This window comes from Notamacropus eugenii, chromosome 2, assembly GCF_028372415.1.
Source record: "Notamacropus eugenii isolate mMacEug1 chromosome 2, mMacEug1.pri_v2, whole genome shotgun sequence".
Taxonomy (NCBI): Eukaryota; Metazoa; Chordata; class Mammalia; order Diprotodontia; family Macropodidae; genus Notamacropus; species Notamacropus eugenii.
Window position 1 is genome coordinate 58,539,201 of NC_092873.1, and position 23,600 is coordinate 58,562,800.

A 23,600-nucleotide genomic window follows, 5' to 3' on the forward strand; every position below is an offset into this window, starting at 1 on the left:
ATCTGAGGGACACAGACATCCTGGGATTGTCTTAAAACAGATTTAAGGCTGGTCATTTTGTATCAGACAGTCAAAATTTATGTTTTGGTTCCTTGTACGTATAGGTTAAACTAGCTTTGGCTAGCTGTGAGGAAATAAACAATATGAATTTACACGTCACCTAGTCTGTTTGCCTCTTTAACCAAGCTTTCAGGTTGACACTCTCAAAGGGAGATGCATGAATCTGTTGTTATTCAGTCATGTCTGACTCTCTGTGACCCCATTTGGGGTTTTCTTGGCAGAGATACTGCCATTTCCTTCTCCAGCTCATTTTACAGATAAGGAAACTGAGGCAAATGGGGTTAAGTGACTTGCCCGGGGTCACACAGCTAGTAAGAGTCTGAGGCTGGACCTGAGCTCACAAAGATGAAGCTTTCTGACTCCAGACCTGGGGCTCCATCCTCTGCACCACCTAGCAGTCTATATGAAGACTTTCCAAAGAAAGAAAAGACTTGGAGGCCTTGCAGTACCAAAACTTGTGAGTTGCCTTTTCTGTACACATATACACGTCTCTCCACTGTCTTGTTGTACTCAAAAGTTGAGCCTGCTCTTACCATGGATGCTGTGTGTATTTGTGGGAGAGTGTGCCCCAGGTTTATGGTAGAAATGTTTTACAGCTACTTTTTTTACTTTGCTGCCTTAATAAATATCTTTGCCAAGAGATAATTGTATCTACTGGCTTATTGTTAATGGAAAACATGCTAGTGGAGGCTCATGATCTATAAGACTTGAAGAGTTGGACAGAAGTGAGTGATTGAACAGCAAGGATTCTAAGGGTCAGAGGTCGGGAAGGAGAGGAGGGGGTCAGGAATGAAGGGGGAGGGGGAGATTGTGTAAAAACGTGGAGACAGGAGGCATAAAGTCATGTGTGAGAAGGTCAGTTTGGCTGTAGAGTGCAGCAAAGAGAGAAACACACAATAAAGCTAGAAAAGTAGGTTACAACCACGTTGTGCAAGGCTTCATGTGCCAAACAGTTTATATTTGTCCCCAGTGGTCATTGGGAGCCACTAGAGTTTCTTGAGGAGGAGAGTAACCTGTCAGATGTGCTTCAGGGAGATCATTTGGGGGCTTCATGGAAGATGGATTGAGGAAGGGAAATGGAATAGGAGGCAACTGAAATAGCTGAGATGAGATGGGAGGGGAAACAGAGCTAGAACAGGGACTGTGGTAGTGGAGGGAAGGGGTCAAATGGAAACAGAAGAGACGAACCTGAGTGATCCACTAGATATGAGCGAAGGGGAGCAGGGAGTCCTGGAAACCTTAGGAGAGACAGTAACGCCCATGACAGTAATGGGGACATTTATTTGAGCAGCAGACTTGAAGGGAAAGATAATGAGCTCTGCTTTGGCCATGGGAGGAAAGAAGAAGGCACTAAAGTCACAGGACCCAGGATGTTCCTACTCCTGAAGAGAATGATCAGGTCACAAACTAGTGGATGGCTTCAGAACCTGACAGGGCAGCCCAGTGGGCAAAGCAGGCATGTTGGCAGCAGAGGGTGCCTAGGTCCCCACAGGGGAAGGAGAGGAAGGAGACCATAAATTTATTCATTCAGCAAATATTGATCCATTGTTTCCTCTGTTCAAGGCATTGTGGGGAATAGCAGAGATCCAAGCCACCGTGGAAGCCCTCAGAGATATTAGAATCTGAGAGAGATAAGACATGTACAGGGCAGCTCGCGGTAAATTGTGTAGGAGTTCAGCAAGGTCTAGCCAAGACTGTTTCATTTAAGGAGATCACATACAAATGCAATTAAAGGCACTTCACAATCTACATGGCTAGGGGTAGTGGGGAACTATGAATAGAAGGCTAGAGTCAGGAAGACCTGAGTTCAAATCCTGCCTCAGGTCCTTACCAGCCTGATTCTGGGCAAGAATCTAAAAGGAACCTTATCCCCTCCCTATTTTACAGGTGAGGAAACTGAAGCATGGGAGGCTTACCTAGATATAGTGGAAGGGGAAAGGAGAGAGGAAGGGAAGGAGGAAAGGGTGGAAGGGGAGAGGAAGGAAGAAGAGGGAAGGGGAGAGGAGAGGAGGAGAAGAAGAGAGGGGAGGAGAAGAGGGGAGGGGAAGAGAGAGTTGTGTCACCCTCATTGCTAGTTGTGAGGGCAGCTGCTCACTTTTCCTTTCCTTCTCTTTCAGTATGAGAGCAACGGATCAAGAGAATTCCTTGATTTTAGTATTTAGGCCGTTGTTTGGAGGCAGCCATAGGACATTGGGATCTCCTACTGCCAGACTGACTGAAGATCCTTGTTCTCTCTTTCTTACCTAAGGGAGCAAGCTGGTCATCTCCTGGACTCTGGTTCTTCAGGATTCCAGCTTCTTTCCCCAACACCATCCTCTGTAGTGCAATAAGGAGGTGGAGTTTGAGTAAACAGTTTCTCCCTCTCTCCAGAAGGCACATGGCAATGGTGAGTATGTACTTACATGAGTTCTGAGAAGTGAGTTCAAGAACACTGCGTCCTATAGAGAGGGATGCAGAATTTTGAATTCTTTAGGCTATGTGACCTCAAATTTAGTTTAGCCCCAGTCTTAGGAATTTTCTTGTGGGCCACCCCAAAAGTCAAGAGTTTGTGGATCAGACCTAGAGAGAAAGGTTGCTCTTCAGTCATTTCAGTTGCGTCTGACTCTGTAACCCCATTTGGGATTTTCTTGGCAAAGATACTGCAGTGGTTTGCCATTTCCTTCTCCAGCTCATATGCCAGATGAGGAAACTGAGAGCAGGAGGATGGAGTGACTTTCCCAGGGTCACATTTGAACTCAGGTCCTCCTGACTCCAAACCTCTTGCTCTATCATAGTGCCACCTAGTGGCCCCAGAGAGAAAAACAGGGAGGAAGTTTTCCTGATGTGGTATGATACTTGGAAAAAGGAGAGCTGTCCACATAACATGGTCACTGCATAGTACCCTACTTAGACAGCAAAGTCAGTAAGCAACTTGGATTGCACAGTATTAGAGAAAGAGTAATCTTCATCCTGTCTCCACTTCCAACCCTCAAAAGTGGCATGAAATCTGGAAAGTTGGGGCTGTAATAAAAGCTAGTTGAGCTGGCAGGGGAGGGGAAATTCTAGACCTGTCCAGGCCCTTCCCTCTGTCACCACCATGCCAGGCTCCTCCGAGAACAATATTTCACCAGTTCATTCAGCCGTGACTGTCTGCTTTCTTCTCTTCTTTTGGTTTGAATTTCTGATTAAAAAAAACTCGGGGGAACCAGATATCTCCTTCCCAATGCCTTGAGGACTGAAGTATCCCTCAAGGCCCTGTCTTGAGCCCCCCTCCCTTTTAGTGACATCATGGACCCCCATGGGTTTAATTATTGTCTCCCACAGATGACTCTCAGTCCATAGATCCTACCCCCATCACCCTTTGAGCTCCAGTCTCATATCACTTGTTGAATTCCCACAACTGAATACCCCATAGGCATCTCACACCCAACATGTTTATTGCCTTAAAAGCAGACTTGGCATCATGGAGAGAGGACTTTGGTTTGAGCAAGGGGTCTATTACCTTAACATCTTTAAGCCTCAATCTTTTCCTTTTTAAAATGGGGTGGGTGGGAACTAGATAACACCCTCTCTAAGTCCTGAAGAAAGATGGTCTAAGAATAGGGTTGGGAGGATCCAGGAAGAGCTAATGGTGGGTAAACTCGGAAGCTTATCTTCTGGAATCATGTCCTAGGTCACGATGTACCCTGAAACAGCCCAGAGGATGTACCTAGCAGGTGTCCATGTACAAGCCAGCCAGCCCCCAGCATTCTAAGGGAGCAGTGACTCCAAAGGTGGCTTCCTCGCTGGAGTCCTATCTTTTACCCTCTCCCTGTGCTCCCTGGGGATCCGAGAGGTGCAAGAGCCAAGTCTAAAGTTTGGGTCCTAGCCCTGAATGCAGTCACTGAGACACCATTCTTCTGTCTCCCTATCTGAAAATGGGCACAATAATATCCATATAAATGTTGTATCAGAGGGCCTAGGAAAACCAGGATGGATTTTCTGGATCACTTTGCTCATAGCCCCCATCCAGGAAAACTGGAACAATGTATATACTAACCATGTTGCCTTGGACTAGTATCTTTCAAGGCTCAGCTCAAGGTCCCTACATGAAACCAGTCCTGATCTCCCAGTTGTGAGCACTCCTCCCCACAAAAATTACTGCGTCTTTCTTTGGATTATACTCTATTTATTTGTCTGGAATTGTTTTATTTCTCCAGTAGAATAGAAGCTTCTTGAAAGCAGGATTATTTCATTTTGTCTTTCGTTTTCCCTTCACCTCACCATGTCTGGGAACACTGGGAAAATGCTCATTGGATTGGAGAATTGACTAAAGGTTCCCCATCTGTCTTCGTACAAGGCTCCTGCCTGAGCCAGGTAGGGAGCAGGTCACTTTCTCCTTTCCTCCTTCTACTCCCTTCTCCCTCCTCCCCTCCTTCTCCTCCCCTCTTTCCTTCTCCCCTGCCCCTCTTTCTCCCACTTTCCCCTTCCTCCTTCTCCTCCTTTCATCCTCCTCTCCCCTCCTTCCTGTCCCTCTCCCTCCCTTCTCACCTCCCTCTCCTCCCTCCTTTCCTTCTCCCCTTCCCCTCTTTCTCCCATTCTCCCCTTCCTCCTTCTCCTCCTTTGTCCCCCTCCTCCTCTCCCTTCCTCCTCTCTCTCCCCCACCTCTCTCTGCCTGCCTTTCTACTGTTTTCCAAACTGTTTCCCAACTGCCTGTTCCTCAGCACACCGTTTGGCACATAGTAGAAACTTAATAAATGCTTGATAACAATATTCTTGGGAGATAAATTTCTCTCTTCGCGCATCAGATTTCTCCCTGAGTAAACCAAGGGAAACCTGGGCCCCCTATTTCCTTCAAAGAACCGGAAGGAAACTATTAGTAAACACAAAATATTTATGTAAAGGTGTAAGGCAAAGCTCCTTTTAGATGGTGTGTTATCTGCATATAAATGTCTTTGGAGAGCTCATGACGCCATCCACCTCCCCCAGGTCATCTCCCTTCCCTACCTCTTTTCCTAAGTGCAAAAACTGGAGTCTAGGGATTTGAAAAACTAGCCCAGTCCCAGAGCTGTTTGGTAGTTGGTGGACAGAGATGCCAGAGATGAACATTTGGGGAGTAGATGGGTGGAAGTCATTGTAAAGTAGTGATGAGGGACATGAGTTAGGGACAAAAAAGAGACATCCAAAGGAAAGACCGAGGGCATTTGCTCACTGAGATGACCCTGCTTTTTGCTCTAAAGATCTAGACCCCTAGGACAGAGAACCAGGTTCAACCCCTGAAAGGGAAGGTGTCAGTGAGACTCTGAGGAAATTAGATTAGCGAGGCTCTGCTGGTCCTAAGGCAAAGGTTTATCTTCCTTTTCTAAAACGTCTAAGAAAAGCCCATGGAGTTGTGGGAGCATTTTAGTCAGACCACAAGACTTTTTTAAGCTCTTAGATATGCCTAGGGCTGCGTAGAGCCTAGAGAGAAGAGCACCAGGGATGAAAGAGAGACAAAAACAGTCCTTTCCCTGGAGACACTCACATTTTAATGGGAGAGATGTCATGCAAACAACTTTGCACCTGTGAAATATGAGCAGGATAAGTGGGAAGTAATCTTGGAGGAGAAGCTGCTGAGAGAAGATGGGAGGGGGGCTGACTCTTAATGAAGCTGGTCCTAGGGTGGAGGAGGCAAAGAATTCCAAGCATGGAGGACAGACCATGAATAGGCAGAGTTGGGAAACTGAGTTCTGGGTATAAGAGAGACAAAGAGGCCAGTTAAGGAGGATGGTAAAATATAAGAAGCCTGGAAAGGTAGAAAGGGACTAGGTTAGGAAGGGCTTTAAAAGCCAAACAGAAGGCTTTATACAGGCTGTCCCCAAACTCTTAATGCAGTTTTGAGCTTTAATAGCTAAATATTTTTGGAACATCCCAGATTTGATCCTGGAAGCAACAGTGAAGCTTATTGAGGAGGGCAGTGATATGGTCAGACCTATACTTTTTTTTCTAATAAAAAGAAAAGTATTTATCCAAAGTAGATTTTCTTAAACATGTTGTATAAAGTTCATTAATTTCCTTAGGTTTCGTTCACTGTTTTCTTTTTCTTTCAGTTTTTTTATTTTTTCCAATTACGTGTAAAAACAATTTTTAACATTTGAGTTTTTTTTTATTTTGAGTTCCAAATTTGCTCCCTCGCTTCCTTTCCCCCTCCTTGAGAAGGCAAGCAATTTCATACTATTTTTACATGTGCAGTCATGCAAAACATATTTCCACATTAGCCATGTTGTTAAAGAAAACACAACCCCCTCCTCAAAAAAAACCAACAAGAAAAATAAAGGAAAAATAATTTTCTTCAGTCTGCATTCTGACTCTTTCTCTGGAGGTGGAGAGCATTTTTCATCATGAGTCCTTTGGAATAGCCTTGGATCATTGTACAGCTGGGAATAGCTAAGTCATTCATAGTGGATCATCACATAATGCTGGGGTCACTGTGTACAATGTTCTCTGGTTCTGCTCACTTCACTCTGCATCAATTCTGATAATCATTTAATAATCTCAATTAGGACCAGAGACTGAACTAATCAACTAGAAGAAGAGCCTGAACCTAACAGCTTCTTTGTTCTCTGAGTAAATTCAGAGAAGACCTCCTCCTATTTGAACAAGGCCAGATGGGGTTGATTTAACAGCATTTTCCTCTGTTTATGCCATTAAGGATGAGGCCCTTAACTCAAGACACTATCCTGAATAATGGGACTTTTTTCTTATCTTAATATTTTTGGACATATACTATGTTATGGCATGTTAATGGTAAAGAAAAGATATTCTGGGTCATAATTTCAATTGGCACTTCGTCAACTCTCTTATCTTATTGTATTTACCATCTATCCAATTAAGAAAATTCCTTTCTCATACTATGGTTAATCATATATGGACATCATAAATTTGAGTGACACAGACATGCTGAGTTGGGATTTATTCTCAAACACATTTAAGCCTGGTCATTCTTTTATCAGTCAGAACTTACATTTTGGCTCCTTGTACAGTCGAGTTTGCTAGCTTCTGCTAGCTTTAATTTAAGGGAATAAACAGCATGCATTTACGTATCACCTAGCCTGTTTGCCTCCTTTAACCAAACTTTCAGGTTGATAGTTCATATAAGGGTCAAACCTTTACTTCAGCAGAATCACTTTGGAAGATGGAGTGGAGAAAAAAAGAACCTTGAATTGGGAAGACCAGACAGTAGGCTATTACAATAGCCCAGGGAAGGGGTAATCAGGACCTGCATCAGGCTGGAGACCATAGCTGAAGATTTCAGCTGAGAAGCTGGAGGGGGGAAGATTCTGAGGTCCAACACAGCAATGTTTCGGCAGTGCCTCCAGGACCCGGAGGTCAAGGGTTGGGAGCTACCCATGGATACATGTGCCTTGCTTCCTACGTGCCCCCACACTTCACATTAGAGACAGTATTTGTCGGGGAAGACACCTGTTTGGGGCACATTTTGTTGCCTTTCTTACTTGTTTGCTTAGAACACGTTGTAGACCCTGGCTGATCACTGAAGATACCACATGGGTGGCAGCTTGGGAGTCTGAGAGGAGCAGCCCAAGGGAGTTTGCTGGGGGTCTGACCTGTGTAGGAGGCAGTCCCCAGGAGTGACATATACAAAGGAATTTCAGATGATGGAGAAAATGGTAAAAACAGGGTGGGGAGAGGATGGGGAGCACAGATAGGTCACTGTGGGAGGAAGCAGACGTCCAGGTGAGGAGGGAGAGTCCATATAGATACAGTTCCTTCTCAGGCTCTTTTGCTGGACTGAATCATAATACCCACCATAACCCTTCCCCTAACTATGTGCAGGAAAGGGAATATCCAATACTGGGAATAGCAACTGCCTCACTTTGGCTGGAGCTGGAGTCCTGCTTGGGGATCCCTTGAGGGGGAACAATGTGAAATCAACCTAGAAAGTTAGAGGGGAACCAGATTGTAAAGGACTCTAAGGGTCAAACAGAGGAGTATGAATCTTTATTCCAGAGGTAATAGGGAACCACAAATGCTTCTTGAGTAGGGGACTGACATGTACCCTGCACTTTAGGATGTTAGTTAAGTATGTTAAAAGTTTGTGCCTCATAGTGGCACAAAGGTGTCCCTGGCCTCTCATGAACTAAGCCAAGAGCATGTGAGCTCTGATGGGACCCTCTCCATGGATAGAAACCACTTGAGGGTTGTTGGCGGGGGAGTATGGGAAAGAGAAACTGTTCTCCAAGTTGGCTACAGGGAGATTGGTTTTTCAATTTTTTAATTGAAATTTTTCAATACTGTTATTCAAAACTGTGCTGGATGAGTCCTGAGAGGCAGTGTGGAAAGAGGCTTTGTCCTTTAGAAAGAGCTGGGTCAGATGAGCTGGGTTCAAATCCTGTCTCTGACACTAACTTCTCTGGACCTTAGTTTTATCCATAAAATGAGGAGACTGGACTAGATGGTTTCTGAGGTGCCTGCTAGCTCCATGATCCTATGACCTCAAGGCCTCAGTTTCCTCTTCTGTTGGACTAGAAAGTTCCTTCAAGCTCCAGAGATGATTCCCCTGTGTGAAGTTCTTTCTGCCTCCAGACCCTCATGGTGGGAAACACCCCCAGCCTGGCACATCCCACCTGTAGCTCTTGGCTGTGGCCTCCTGTAGCCCCCCTCAGAGGAGCCAGGCAGAGAGAGCCCTGGCCCAGATAAGTGAGTGCCCCAGCTCTGCGCCTAGACCCGGATATTTGCTGTTCCCTGAGAGTGTTTGCTGATCTCTCCCAGATTGCTAGCAGGGAGCTGGGCAGACTGGCTGGAAAGGATTGAGGCCATTCCCTGGGAGCTCTCTCCTCTCCTGGCTTCACCTCTCTGATCTCCTCAGCATCACCTCCCAGCCTTCCCCTTTGCTCCAATCTCTGAGGAAGAGGAAGAGCGCTCATTTACCCATGCCCTTGATCCAATCTCCTCCTCTCTCCTCCTATCCTTTCTATCAGTCATGTTCTGTCTCTCTCTTTACCTTTCACCTCTCTCATCTTCAATCTCTCCTTGTCTATTGGCTCCTTCCCAGGTCTTTTTGATCCTTAGACAACCTTCATTTGACTCTGCCATCCCCTCAAGCCCATCATCCTCCCCTCACAGACAAGTTTCTGGAAGAAGCCACCTCACTTCCCAGCTCCCTTGCCTTCTGGCTTTGACCTCCCTACTTGACTAAATGTTCTCTCCTGGTTCACCAATGTTCTCTTTCAGAATAAATCCAGCAGCATTTTTCCTCTTCCTCATCCTGAATGGTGTCTCTGCTGCATTGGACGCCACCAGCTGCCCTCTCCTCTTGAATACTCTCTCCTCTCTGGCCTTTCAAGACCCTGCTCCACCTTACTCTCTCGCTGCTCCTTCTGAATCTCTTTTACTGAGTTGTATCCTTGTCTGTACCATGAGCATTCCCCTAACTGTGGGTGCCCACCAAGGCTCTTCCTTGGTCTCTCTCTTCCCCCCCCCTTCTCTCTCTCCCTCCCTCCCTCCCTCTCCCTCTCCCTCTCTTTCTCTCTCCCTCTTCCTCTCTTTCTCTCTCCCCCCTCCTCTCTCTTTCATTCTCTTTCTCTCTTTCTTTCTCTCTCTCCCTCCCTCTCCCTCTCCTGCTCTCTCCTCTCTCATTGACTTCATCATCTTTACTCCTCCATTCTCCACCTTGTTCCCATTCTACTGCATCTATTTTGTTTGCGTGTATGTCATTTCCTCCCAATAGAATGGAAGCTTCTTGAGGGTAAGAACTGGTTTTTTTTTGTCTTTCCATCTCCAGAACCTGGCATTGTGCCTGGCACACAATAGGAGTCTAATCAATGCTTGTTGAATTGGATTCACGTGAATTTCCCAGGCTGCAAAATTTACCTGATTCCTGTGTTACCTCTTGCCTCAGTTTCTCCCAAGCTCAATTCTCCTTCCCCAGCCCATGCCTGCATTATTACATCTCCCTAAGTATAAAGACCAAGGACAAGGCTGGAGCTCCACTTGGATACAGATACCTCACAAGTCACTCTACTTCCTTCCTGTGCCTCAGTTTCCTTGTCTATAAAAGGAGGGAGTTAAGCTCAGTGACCTCTGAGGTCCCTTCCAGCTCCATACAGGATCCCCTGGTGTGTGGGGAGGGCTGTGTAGGGGGGAGGAAGCCCTGGCCCCCTGATTTTCCCTTCTTCCTTTTGGAGCTAAGTCACAACCGGTGATCCCAATTGTGTTGTGTGTGGGTCTGTTTCTGGATCAGAGTCCAAGGCACCAAACTCCTGACCTCCATATTTACAGAGTATAAGAGAATGAAGAAATGCATTCCCCACATGCCTGGCCATGTATGTGCCTATGTGCATGTATGTGGTTCTCTTTGTTCCATTTGTCCATACATGTCACAGCTGGTCCTGGCTATATCTGTTTGTCTGCTCAAGTCAAATGTGAGACTTTGTAAGGAGCTCATGTGTCATCTCAGGCATAGTTGGTGTATACCAGGAGGCTGGGAGGGAACAATTGTGGGAAGGGGCAGGTATTTGTTTGTGAGAGGGACCCACACGCAGCTCAGCACAGGGCAAGTTGGTCCCCCTGCCTGGACACAGTTTCAGTGACTGCAAGGTTGGACAGCAACTCATGGAGGCAGTTGATGTTAAAAAACAAAAAAGCAACAGACCTCTCCAACTGCTGGGGCTGGGCTCTCAGGTGCGCTCCCCTCCCTGTGCTCCTCCCTCCCCTACTGCATGCTGCTCTCTGCAGCCTTTGCACCCACTCTGTGCCCTCAATGGTCGTGGGCAGGACGGAGCGGTGTTCCCAGCTGCCTCCCACTGCAGCATGGTAAGCGCTGCTCTCCTCTGGGACCCAGGGAATGCAGGCACCCTGTGCAGGGGGAGTAGAGTGCCTGTTGTGGATCCAGTCGAGGAAGAGACTGCGGAGCTGGCACCAGTTAGGCTGGAAAAGAGCTCCTGGGGTTGGTCCTGCTTGGGTAGGGGGAGAAGAGGAGGGGAAAGGGAAGGATAGGAAGAGTTGGGGGGGAGGGAGAAGTTTCCAGAAAGGCTCAGCTTGAGCCCATGGACTGGCATTTTCCTAGACCAGAAAATTGAAAGGAAGCTATTGGGGTGTATGGATGACTGCGGGGGCTGTCCTGGGCAAAGCTGGAGTCTAGAGGGAGAACCTAGAATTTAGGGCTGAAAAGGACTTTCTCAGTTAACCGGAGGGGAAATTTAATGTGACCTGCCTAAGACATACAGGTAATAAGTGGGGAGCCCAGGTTTAGACTCAAAGAAACTCAAAGATTTCTATTCCCCAATGCTTGGTGAGGCTAGATCTCAATCTGAGGTTGAATTTGAACTCAGGTCTTCTTGACTCCATCCACTATACCACCTTCCTGCCTGGTGTAGGGGAGTGAAGCGTAAGAAAACTGGAAAGGTGGGAAGAGGACAAATCGTGAAGACCTTTCAATTGCAAAGGGGACCTGATCCAGGAGGGAATAGGGAGCTTGTTGAATAAGTCAGTGGGTAATGTGGTCAGATCTTCACACTGGCACTTAGCATTTGGGGGGAGGTTAGCTTGAAATGGGAAGAGAGGTGGGCAACCAGCTGGAGGAAGGACTGAAGGAAATATGCATTTATTCAGCCCCTACTCTGTGCCAGGCACTTTGTTAAAGGCTGGCAGAGAGAGGTGGAAGATGAGGACCCAAAGTGGGTATGGAACACTATGGCCGGAGGGATCGCTGACACACCAGATCACAGTCAGGATCCAAAAAGCCCTTGACAGGCCACAGACAAAATCGAACCGAACTCCTTGATCCAATTCGCCAATATTTGTAAAGCTCTCAGCATAGTGCCTGCCAACGTGGTGGTGCTTAATAGAGGCTTATTCCCTTCTACCACTTTTTGAAATAAGCAGCAAGTCTCCTGGCTGGGTACAAGAAATTAGCTTCCCGGATAAAAGATGGAGAAAGTGTGAATAGAAAGCATTTGGATTGAAAAGGACCCAGGGGGAGGGGATCAGCAGACCACAACCCCAGGCTGAACCACATCTATGGTGGGAAGTGGTTGCCAAAAAAAAAAAAAAAAGCTACTGGTGCCTTGGGCTACATTGGGATGAAGCTCAGCCTTCAGGAAGTCCCGCAGTTCGGCCTCTAGGTGGTCCGATGGTGCGCAGTGTGTCAGACCCAGAGTCAGGAAGATTCATCTTCCTGAGTTCAAATCTGACCTCAGACACTTCCTAGCTGGGTGACCCTGGGCAAGTCATTTAACCCTCTTTGCCTCAGTTTCCTCATCTGTCAAGTGAGCTGGAGAAGGAAATGGCCAACCACTCCAGTATCTCTGCCAAGAAAACCCCCAGTGGGGTCACGAAGAGCTGGTTAGGACTGAAAAATGACTCAACAATGGTTTGAGAGGTCTCTGCTGAGGAAAGACTGGACTCCTCTTGTTTGGCCCCTCAGGGCAGAACCCAGGCAATAGAGGGGAGGAAACTGCAAAGAAGCCAATGTAGGCTTGATACCAGGAAAATAAAAGGTCCCTTAACCTTGAGAGTTGTCCCAGAGTGAAGTGGGCTGCCTAGCCTGGGGCCATCCTTACACTGACCCTCAGGGGCCGTCAGCACACTGGCCTGGCCAGGGCTGTCTACAATCTCTGCCTTCTAGAAGGTCTCCAAGCAGAGGCTGGAGAACCCCTCTTTGGGTGTGTGATAATAGGGGATTCTTTGGGCTGAATCCGATTAGCTGGTTTTTGAGATTCCAGGAGGAGAGGTTGCATTCCAGCCTCACCAAGCCAGTCAATGACCAGGCTTGGACCCAACTCAGCCACACCAGCTCTTTTCTCATTACAAACCAATCCTTCCCCATTCCCTCTGGCCCTCCTGCAGCTTTGCAGCCTCCCACCTTTCCCTATTGTGAGTCTGGAAGGGGCCCCTAGGAGCAATTATTACCTAATCCCCACAGAAAGATCAGAGCTCCCCCCATCACCAGACAATCAAATAGTAATGGCTCATGCAGGTAGTTTTTGGCAGATAAAGTGACTTGCCCAGGGTCACCCAGACAGTGTTTACAGGATCCCAGATCTACAGCCAGAAGAGACTTTGGCCATCTTTGTCTACCCCCAACCCTCATTTTACAGAGGAGGAAACTGAGGCCCAGGGACATGAATTAACTTGCCCAGGGTCATTGGGTACCAAATCGCAGAGCCAAATTTGAACCCAGAGCCTCTGACTCCCAATCTGCCCAGTTTCTCAGAGAATTCTCTTCCTTCCTTCCTTTGCCCAGGCCCAGACTCCTCCCCGCTTCAACTGTTCCGACTTCTTCAGGGATGTGTCTGTGGTGGCCCCACTTGGCCCCCAGCTCTGCAATGGAAGCGGGCACTCGCGGAGCGCCGGGGGGTGGGAACCCTTTGACCTGGAGGACTTGAACTTGACAGCTGAGGAGCTAAGGCTCAAGTACCTGGGCCCCCAGCAGAGCAGGCTCTTTGGGCCTGTCTGCGCCACCTATCTGCTGATCTTTGCTGTGGGCGCGGCGGGCAACGCCCTCACCTGTCTGGTCATTCTGCGGCACCCGGCCATGCGCACTCCCACCAACTACTATCTATTCAGCCTGGCGGTGTCCGACCTGCTGGTGCTGCTGCTGGGCCTGCCCCTGGAGCTCTATGAGATGCGGCACAACTATCCCTTCCAGCTGGGGGCGGGGGGCTGCTACTTCCGAACGCTGCTCTTTGAGACTGTGTGCCTGGCCTCGGTGCTGAACGTGACAGCGCTCAGCGTGGAGCGCTACATGGCCGTGGTGCGCCCACTTCAGGCCAAGGCCCTGGTGACCCGGGCCCACGCCCGCCGGGTCATCGGGGCCCTCTGGGCCGTGTCTGTACTCTGCTCCTTGCCCAACACCAGCCTGCATGGGATTCAGGAGCTGGAGGTGCCAGGTCGGGGCGTGGTGCCCAACACAGCCATCTGCACGCTGGTCCGGCCGCGGGCCATCTACAACCTGGTGGTGCAGGGGACCACGCTGCTCTTCTTTGGCATCCCTATGGCCACCATCAGCACTCTGTACGTGCTCATTGGCCTGAGGCTGCGGAGGGAGAGGCGCCTGTGGGCCCAGAGGGTGACCAGGGACAGTGCAAGTGACTGCAGCAATCTGGGAGACAGGCTGAAGCCCAAGATGCATCGCCAGACGCAGGTGACAAAGATGCTGTGTAAGTGAGAGGGAGGGAGAGAGGGAGGGAGGGAGATCAGAGGCTCAGGGTCAGTGTTGACACAAGGAGGGAGATCAGAGACACAGGGGTCAGGGTTAACACGGAGGGAGGGAGATTAGAGGAAAGGGTGTCAGTGTAGACACAGGGAGGGAGATTAGAGGCACAGGAATCAGTGTAGACATGGTATTGTAGGTTTAGAGCCAAAGGGGACCCTAGTCCAACCCCCTCATTTTACAGATGAGGAAACTGAGACCACAGAGGTGAGGTGGCTTAGTAGGGGCTGCCCACCAGCCCTAGTGCTCAGAGCCAGGGGCAGGTCAATGAGGCTCCAGGGCTCCCTCCAAGTCACCTGTTGTCTCCATCATGCAGTTGTGCTGGTGGTGGTGTTCGGGGTGTGCTGGGCCCCGTTCCATGTGGACCGCCTCATGTGGAGCTGTGTGTCCCACTGGACTGAGGAGCTGCTGCAGGCCTTCGAGTATGTGCACGTTATCTCAGGAGTTTTCTTCTACCTCAGCTCGGCTGCCAACCCCGTTTTGTACAGCCTCCTGTCCAGCCGCTTCAGAGGGGCCTTCCGCCAAGCCCTGGGCATGCAGGTGATGAGGCAGCGGCCAAGGACTCTGCTGCCTCTGCTCCCTGGTCTCCCCCAGCCCCGCCACTGAAGAAGGGGCCTTGAATGAACCAGGGTTCTGGGCAGTGGGAGCCTCATCCTCTCCTGGCTAGAAGGGAGGGTGGTCAGAGAGCCAGCCCCTAGAATCACAACCTCCAAGAGTGAAGAGGAGCTCAGTGGTAATCCATGAGACCACCTCTCCTCCTCCATGGGAGACCTAGCAAGGTCCAAGGTCACACAGGTAGGAAGGAAGGAAAAATTTCCAGTCAGGAGATGGAGCGTCTTGTGCTAAGAACAATCACTGGAAGGCAGAGTATGTTGAGGGGGAGGCAGAGAGAATACAGGAAATAAGGGAGGGGCAGGTGCTGAAGGGCTTTGAATGCCAAACAGATTTGATCCTGGAAGCAATAGAGAGCCACTGGAGTTTATGGAGAAGGAAGATGACTTGGCTGGCTTTAGGAAGTTTGTTTTGACATTTCAATGGAGGATGCCTTAGAGTAAGGAGAGACTTGTGTCCAGGAGACCAAGTGAAAGGCTGTCACCTTCAATTCTTCTTATATCGAGCCCAAATCTACTTCCTATTTCCACCCTCTGGGGCCAAGAAGAACCAATCAAATCTTCTGATAGATTTTCAAACATTTACAGAATCACTTTTATTTTCAGACATGGGGGACTATGGATGTGGAATATTATATACATTGTCATTGATTTATTACACTTTCTCATTACTCTCTTTAAAATTCTTTGCTACAAGGAATGGTTTCCTGGTTAGGCTTGGGAAAAGATATATTTGGTGATAAAGGAGATACAAAAATGAGATATCAATTAATTTTTTTTTAATTTGAAAACAATGACCACGCCCCTGGAAATTTTCTCTAGGATAAACATCCCAAGATCTTTCCACCCTACCTCACAGAGTATGGCTTTCAGGTCCCTCACTATCCTGAACAGCCTCCTCTGGATAGGTTCTAGCTTTTCATGGTATATCCTAAAATGTGGCAACCGAGACTGAAATAATCCTCCACAGTGAAGGAGAGTGGACCCATTGAATCCCTTGTTCTGAATGTTTACTTCTACTTACACAGTGTAATACTGAATTAGCTTTGCTGCCTGTCCTGTCACAGTAATGACAGTTATTGAGATTGAAGACCAGTAGGCTCCTCAGATCTTTTTCATATAAACCTAGCTAGATAGCTAGGTGGCACCAAAGTGCATAGAGCACTGGTGCATAGAGCACCGAGTCAGGAAGACCCATCTTCCTGAATTCAGATCGAGTTTCAGACACTTACTAGCTCTGTGACCTTGCGCAAGACACTTAACCCTATTTACCTCAGTTTCCTCATTTGTCAAATGAGCTGGAAAAGGAAATGGCAAACCACTCCAGATCTCTGTCAAGAAAACCTCAAAAGGGAAAATGACTAAACAATAAGGAAATTGTCTAGCTACATCTCTCCCCTTATTTTGAGTGCTTGAGCAATAGATGTTTGAACCCAAACGCAAGATTTTACATTTATCCCTAGCAAACTGTATCCTGGATTCAGCTCTTAGACCAGGTTGCCAAAACCTTTTTGCATCCTGTCACTCAACATGTTAACTATCCTTCTGAGTCTCAGATCTTCTGGAAATAGAACATTTCAATCTAATAAAATAGAACATTTCAATATAGTAAGGATGTTGCCTATGTATTTCTTAAAAAATGTATTGCTAGCCTTTGGTTTTATATCACCTACTCTTACCAATGTGTCCTTCCCCTTTCTCTCTTAGAGAACAATCCTTTGGGAAATCTTTTATTGTACTGACAAAATTTGTCTCATATTAAATTTCTATGCTTAATGCCAGATACAAAAAGTCATTTTTAGCCATGCTCTTCACGCTAACAGCCATAACTTGCCTTGAGTTTTATTTATACCTGAGGCTCATTCTAGATTTATTAACCAAGCTTGCTATTTCCAAACAAAAATTCATTGCATTTTACTACACTCATCTTATTTTTTAAAATGTTCTTTCTTGCATTCTGAATTTAACAAACATGAGCCTTTCCTTCTAGCCATGCCATTACTGATGTTATTAATTTTTTAAACGTCATACTGCACTAACTGTGCTAACTAGTCACAGGACTTCTATGGGCCAGGAGTCTGGCCAGTGAGCCCAGTCCTTATGGGCATGAGAGAGACTGTACAGCAGGATCATGATGCTACTGCCTACCGGGAAAGACTTTGGGGCTCTCCCTTCTAAGCAGGTGCTGAAGGGACGCCTTCCAGCTGGGGGCAGCCGTTTACAAATGGTGTCAGCCTGGGCTCATCTTTCCAGGGGATGGTTTCTTCCGGGTTCGTGGTTTCCAGTGTGACAAGAGAGACAAATGATTGGAGGGAGAGAGGCAGGGGCCCTCCCCCTCAGAGGCTCCCATGTGGCACATGAGCACAGACCTCAGGTTTACACGATAAAACTCATTCCACTGAGTCCTTTCTGTGCCACCTTGAGGAGGTAGTCACACATTTATCTTTTTTCTTTTGGTTTGGTCTGTCTCTACACAATCAAGATGGATATGATGCTACTTCTCCAGCAATATATACATATAAAATATCATATATATCATATAATACCTTGTATCATATATAATATCCTATGTATCATGTATCACAAACTGTATATATAGATATACATATATATGAAGTACGCATATATAAGGACCAACAGCCCAGTTAGAGTTTGTTGGCAGTCTAAAATGGGGAACTCATTACTTCCTACCCCCTTTCCTGTCCCCATCACTGAAGCTGCAGAAAAGTCACAGGGAACCAAGGGTCATTTTCAATTTTTTGTTGTTTCATACATTGCCCCCCAAAAAATGTCATGGCCAGGTGGCCAGCCTATTGGCCTAGCACATAGTAGGGCTTACCCTCAAGTACTCAGTTTCTTCCTTCTGTTTACTTTGTATACCATGTGTCCTCAAAGTCTTCATTTGAACAGCTTAAAGACTGAAAATGTCACCAAGACTTTTGGGACACCTTCAATGTTTTATATTTATTTCTCTGATTTCCAGTTTCTGCATTTGTTGAAAGTAGGGTGTTTAAGCTCAGTGATCTCTGAGCTTCCCCAGGAGAACAGAAGCTTCTTGAGGGCAGGGCCATTTTCTGTCCTGGATTTCCCAGGGCTTTGCACGGTGCCTGGCACATAGAAGATGGTCAGTGAATCGAATCATTCCTTTGAGGTTGAGGCTAGAGCCCTGTGGCATGCCACTACTGACATCCTTCCCATGAGGTTACATCACAGAGTGGTTGTGAGGGAAGTTTATGCCCACCCTCCATGTGACTCACCTACTCTGTGCTCTCTCCCAGCTTTGAATCACTTGTAGACATATCGGAAGACGGCCCCTGACACTTGCTGCCTGTGTGGTCATGGATAAGACTCTTTGCCTTTAGGCCTCAGTTTCACTCACTGTAAAGCAGAGTGTAGAGTTAACCTCTCGGCTCTTTCACAGCTCTAGATTTATGATTCTCTGGCTCCAGCAGGAGCATCTCCAAGCCTGACCTGAGCATCACTTCCCCATTTCCAGCTGCTTCCAGCAGATGTGCCTCCATCCTCTCAAACCCAAGACCACTCTCCTCCTCCATCCCTGAAGCCAGTCCCCAAGTGGGCTTCCTTTTCCAACTGTCCCATTCTACCCTTCATCCAGCTTCCTGAGCCATCCTCGGTGTCTCCATCCTGAGCCCTCCTCTTTTCTTCCTCTCTGTTCTCTCTCCTCCTCAGCTCCCAGAGTTTCAATGATCCTCTATGGGCCCACAGTTCTTTCCTGGTCCTGGATTTTGCAGGGTCATCTCAGGAGGTCACAGTGGAGCCCAGTAGCTTTCTCCTAAGTCCACTCCCTTCTAGTCTCTGTCTCTAAGGGCAGCCAGGTCCCCACAGTGATTGCACCAGGGTTCACCACCTCAGAGTCACTTTGCTCCTCTTGCCTCCTCCGTGAACAGTTGCTTTTGGAGTCCTGCCCCATGGCTCCACCAGGCTGCCCCTTTCTCACCCAGTCCACTCCCCCCAAACTCAGACCCCCATCACCTTCTGCCTGGACCATTTTAAGAGCCTCCTCATACTCCTCCCACTCTCAGTCTCCCCCTTCTTCAGCCTCCTCATAAACAAATCCCACAAATCATTGTCTCACAGGACAGTACTTCCTGCCTGAGAACAAACATTCCATGACTCCCCATTAGGATAAATACAAATTCTCCTATTCCTTGCCGACCCTCAGAGGTCATCTTCCCTGTCCACTTAATTCACCTTGCTCCTCCCATGCTGGCTGTATTTCAACTGTCTCGTCCCCACATTTGTTATTCCTCCTTGTTTTACACATGTGGAAACTGAGGCCCAGGGAGGTTAAGTCACTGGCCCAAGGTCATACAGGGAGAGAGCACCAGAGGTGGGTTTTGAACTCAACAAGTCCTCAGACTCGTTGCCCTGTACCAAATCACGGTCCTTGTATGCCAGTGGAGAGAGGCACCAAGTACCCAAATAAATCTTGGAGTCATTGGTAGATTCACCCAAGGCCAGCAGTGGGGCCTGCTGGGTGGTCAAGAAAGGGCTTGTGGGAGGGAGTCCCTGAGCGGTGCCTTGCAGGAAGCTGGGGAGTCTTCGAGGGGGAGATGGGGGATGGGGCGTCACACACCTAGGGAAGGTTTTTAAGGGGCAAGTTCTTCAAATCCAGGTCCCAAATGCCACTCCTTTTGACCAGAACTGCACTTGAACTCAAGCCCCAGGGCTTGGAAGCAGAGTTCTGTGCCTTGCTCAGGAAGGGCAGGGACCTTGTGTCCCATGGTGGAGGAGGGAGCTGGGGGAGGGAAAGGGGGTCAGTGGGGAAGTGACTAGTCCAAGGTCACACAGGTAGAAAGAGTCAGAGGCTCGATTCTGAACTCGATCCTCTGCTTTCAAAACTAGCTCCCTCCCCCTCCCCCAAAATCTGGTCTGTGACTCTCAGTAATGAGCTAGCTTCCAGCCACAGGCCAACACGGGGGGAGAAGAGGACTGGCTCTCCCAATGGCTGCCCAGGTGCACTCTGGGGTGTCTCCCCCTCCCCCCTATCCCCAGGGACGTTTCCCCAGAGGCCCCAGCTGCAGTTCTGAGGAGGCAGAGGCAAACTCCCCACTTCCTCCACAGTTTTTGCAGAAACCTGACTCTGACCTATACGCGCCACCTGGTGGTGCCCACCTGGCACAACCTCTGGGTCCTTGAGGCGAAGGGATGAGGTCCAGAGGGCTCCAGCAACGTGACCACAGTCACACAGGATGCCAGGGTCCTCCACACTGACCCAAAAGGACCTGGAAAAGCTGACACAACACAATCCCATGAAACCCAGCCGTCATTTATGAAGCCCCCTCTGTATGCCAGGCACTGTGCCAGGAACAGATGAAAACCATCTACTGCCCTCAGAGAGCTTCCATTCTATGGAATACAACAGATCAATTAATACAAAATAATTTGGGGTTAGCCAGGGTGGTTTGTTTGGGAAGGGAAAGATATTTGGAAATGAAAGTAATGAAAAACAGGAGAAGAGAAATGGAAAAGAGGGGGGAACAACCATGATTGGAGGAGGAATGGGGGTGCATTAATGGAAGAGGGGCAGAAAAGGCTTCCCAGAGGACAAGCACACAAGCTGAGCCTTGAAAGAAGCTAGAGAGTCTACGAAATGAAGGTGAGGAGGGGACTGCCTGTGCAAAGGCATGGAGATGGGAGATGGGAAGCAGAGTGTAGATGAACACCAAGTTCAGCAGGAATGTAGAGTGGTTTCAGTGATGTGGATGAAGGCTGGAAGAGTCAGCTGGAGGCAGATGGATAAAGGTGGAGCAGGCTGGATTTTCTCCTGAAGCAATCAAGATCACTAGGGCCTCTTAAGTGACCCAAAAGCCCAAAAGGAGGTCTGATCAGGGCGGATGACAGAGGCCAGGACTTAAGCTAGGGTCTTTTACATGACTACCTGAGGAACCTTTTGCCAATTCCTAAGGAAACAAACTTCCCTCTGGTTTCCCCAGGCTGAAATATTCCAAACTGACATTGGAAACTGAGGCCCAGAGAAGCGAATTAACTTCCTAAGGTCACACAGGCACGAGGCAGCCAAGGCAGGATTTGAACCCAGGGCCTCTTCCTGGAGAGCCAGTCAGTATCCTTTTCACAGAACCAAGCTGACTCTTCTCTGAGCTGTGGGAGTGTTTCTATCTGAATCATTGGAGGGACTGCCCCAGAGAATGTCCCAAAGCCGCTTCTGATTACTTGTTCGGGTTCAGCTCACCCAGCCAAGGGCCAGAGGACAGGAGAGAGGGAGGGGCCCTCTGGGAGCATAGTGGCCACCCCACAAGAGAGGCCTCTATCAGATAACCCAAGAGGAAGCTCTTGACTTTCTCCAGAGATGGCAGAGATGAATTTCTGTGGTGACTGAGGCAGGAAGTCTGCTGGCAATTTGCTGGGGCTTAGCATTAAGGGGGAGCCTGTCTCCGTGTGTCATAGGCCTAGAAAGTCTGTTCATCCAGTGCTCCTCTCCTGGGTCAGCAGGGACAGCTCTGGGCCATGCCCCCTCACCTGGACTTCCCACAGCCTCCTGAGTGGGCTCTGCTCTGGGCCTCTTTGGTCTAGTCTTAGCTGCCCCCGCAGGAATTTCCTGATGTTTGGCTCCACCCATACTACTCCCCAGCCTCAAACAGCCTCCAGGCCCTGCAGTGTTAGGACTAACCACCTACTCCCCAGCCCTTTATCCCCGGCTGGGCCTTCCAGGGTAATTGTGTATTACTGCCCTCATAAGTCAATTTTAGGGCATCTTATTACGGACCCACAAGGGACCAGTCAGGTTTAACCAAAATCCCCATTGGATTTGTTCCTTCTCTTTTAATGGATTGCGGGGGTGAGGGGCTGGGGTGTTGGCAGTGGGGAGTGGGGCCTAGCTTGGGATGCAGGAAGGGTTAGTCTAAGAAGGATGCCAAGAAAAGAGGGAGCTTGAGAGGACCTTTCCTGACATCCAGGGTCTGTAGCAAACTCCCCACACCTCTGAAGGTCTCGAGAGGCCCCATCCTCTGCCTGGTGTTGTATGAAGAGCATGGAATTATGGGTGAGGAGACCCCCACCCCAGTTCTCCTGGCTCTGCTATGGGACCTTTGGCAAGACCTGCCCCACCCTGGGCCTCAGTTTCCCCATTTGTAAAAACGAGTGGTTGAACTAGATTGTCTCTACTCGGTTTTAAATCTTAGGATTCTAGCTCCTTGATGTGAACAAGATTCTGCTTTCCACCCTCTTCCTCTCATCATTCAGCTAAGGACCTGGTTATTGGAGTACCCTGTTCTCTCAGCCTCCCATGTGTTCTGTGCAGTGTATTTTATCTGCCTCTTCCTGGGCCCAGGACTTCCTGAGAATCTCTGTCCCTCAGGCTGGAATCTTCAAAAGAAAACCCTCAGCCCTCCTCCCTTCCTAGTAAAGGTGCCGGACTTAAGTGGGAAATGCTGCCTGCTCTGTGAGTTGGGATTGGTTTTGTCTTCTTCTGATCCGAAAGGGAAGGCTTGGTGGGGGGAGATAGGGAGATACCTGTGATATAAAAATAAAATCAATAAAACTTCCAAAGGGGGAGAAAGAAAGAGAAAAAGAAGAGATTTTGCCAATCTATCTGTTGGAGCTTGGGCAAATTCCTTACGTTCACTGGGCTTTCACTGGCCTCTGAGGCCCCTGGACTTCTGTTCCAGAGCTAGGATCCCACGATCCTTTAGTAAGAATCAGTCCCAGCTCCTCCCTCTTCTCTCACTCACTTTCCATTATTCCCAATACTGAAGAAACAGAGTCAGCCCGCCACGCTGAGAGCCTGATGAAATGAAGGACCTCTCCCAGAAAAAGAAAGAAGCTTTATTTGGCCACTCCTTCCCCAGCTCAAGGCCTCTGAGGCAGGACCTAACCCACTAACTTTAGGAGTAAAGAGTAGAAAAAGTGATGCACTTAGAGCCAGAAGCCCTGGGTTCAAATCCTGAAGTTGCCACTTAGACCTTTGTGAGCTTGGACAAGTCAGTCTCTATGGGATTCTCTTTTTTCTATAAACTGAGGCAGTTGGAGATCACATGGTCTCTAAGGCTGCTCTCAATTTTGGGGAAAGATTATTCCAGGTCTCTTAGCACCCAAGGGGACAGATCACTAAAGCCTGCCTCAACAAGGCAAAAGGCACATCAGTCAACACTCACTATTTATGGTTTGCAGGTCAACGATGGAGCTGAGGTTTCTTAGGAGGAAAAGACCCTGCCTGGTGGGCAAGAGCATTGGAGGCAGTGTTCACCAATGGGCAGACCCTCCCCTCCCCCCAAAGAAAAGAACTCTAAGTCAGCTGCCTCCGGGCTTAGATGGAGGGCAAATGCAGTACTTCTTCTGTGGAACTGACCTGGCTAGTCTGAGGTAGTTGTAGGGAAATGAATGGAAAAAAAATCAGGGCTGGATCCGGACAGAAGCCCTGGGTTCAAATCCTGACTTGAACACAGAATGTCTATGTAAGGACAAGTCATTTTCTCTTTGTGGGGAGGGGAAACCTTCATTTCTGTTGCTCAGTCCATCCAACCACACTGCCTTGAATGCTCTTAGATACTCAACAAATAATTAATTAGGAAGACCTGGCTTCTAATTCTGACTTAGATACCCTTAGTTATGTGACTCTAGACAAGCCATTCAACCTCTTGGAGACAGTCTCCTCACCTGTAAAATGGGGATAATAGTAGCAGCCTACCCTGTGGCAGGGAGGACCAAATGTCTGTACAGAGAAGTTTGTATGCACTTCACATGTAGCTTTTCCTGTACCTGTCATGTCACCTTTGTAG

At 48.3% G+C, this 23,600-nt stretch overlaps 1 protein-coding gene across 1 annotated transcript; it reads left to right on the top strand.

Annotated features, from left to right (window-relative positions):
• Positions 1-224: 224 nt before the first annotated feature.
• NMUR1 (neuromedin U receptor 1) lies at positions 225-16,574 on the top strand. Its single transcript, XM_072640497.1, has 4 exons — positions 225-517; positions 2,309-2,446; positions 13,262-14,177; positions 14,547-16,574. Exons 1-4 carry the CDS (start codon positions 464-466, stop codon positions 14,834-14,836), a joined length of 1,398 nt encoding a protein of 465 aa, XP_072496598.1. The 5' UTR covers positions 225-463; the 3' UTR covers positions 14,837-16,574.
• Positions 16,575-23,600: the final 7,026 nt, after the last annotated feature.

Coding starts and splice junctions, on each gene's coding strand:
- NMUR1 (XM_072640497.1), top strand. CDS start 464: ATGAAGACTTTCCAAAGAAAGAAAAGACTTGGAGGCCTTGCAGTACCA. Junction 2,447..13,261: donor CCAGAAGGCACATGGCAATG/GTGAGTATGTAC, acceptor TCCTTTGCCCAG/GCCCAGACTCCTCCCCGCTT. Junction 14,178..14,546: donor GCAGGTGACAAAGATGCTGT/GTAAGTGAGAGG, acceptor TCCATCATGCAG/TTGTGCTGGTGGTGGTGTTC.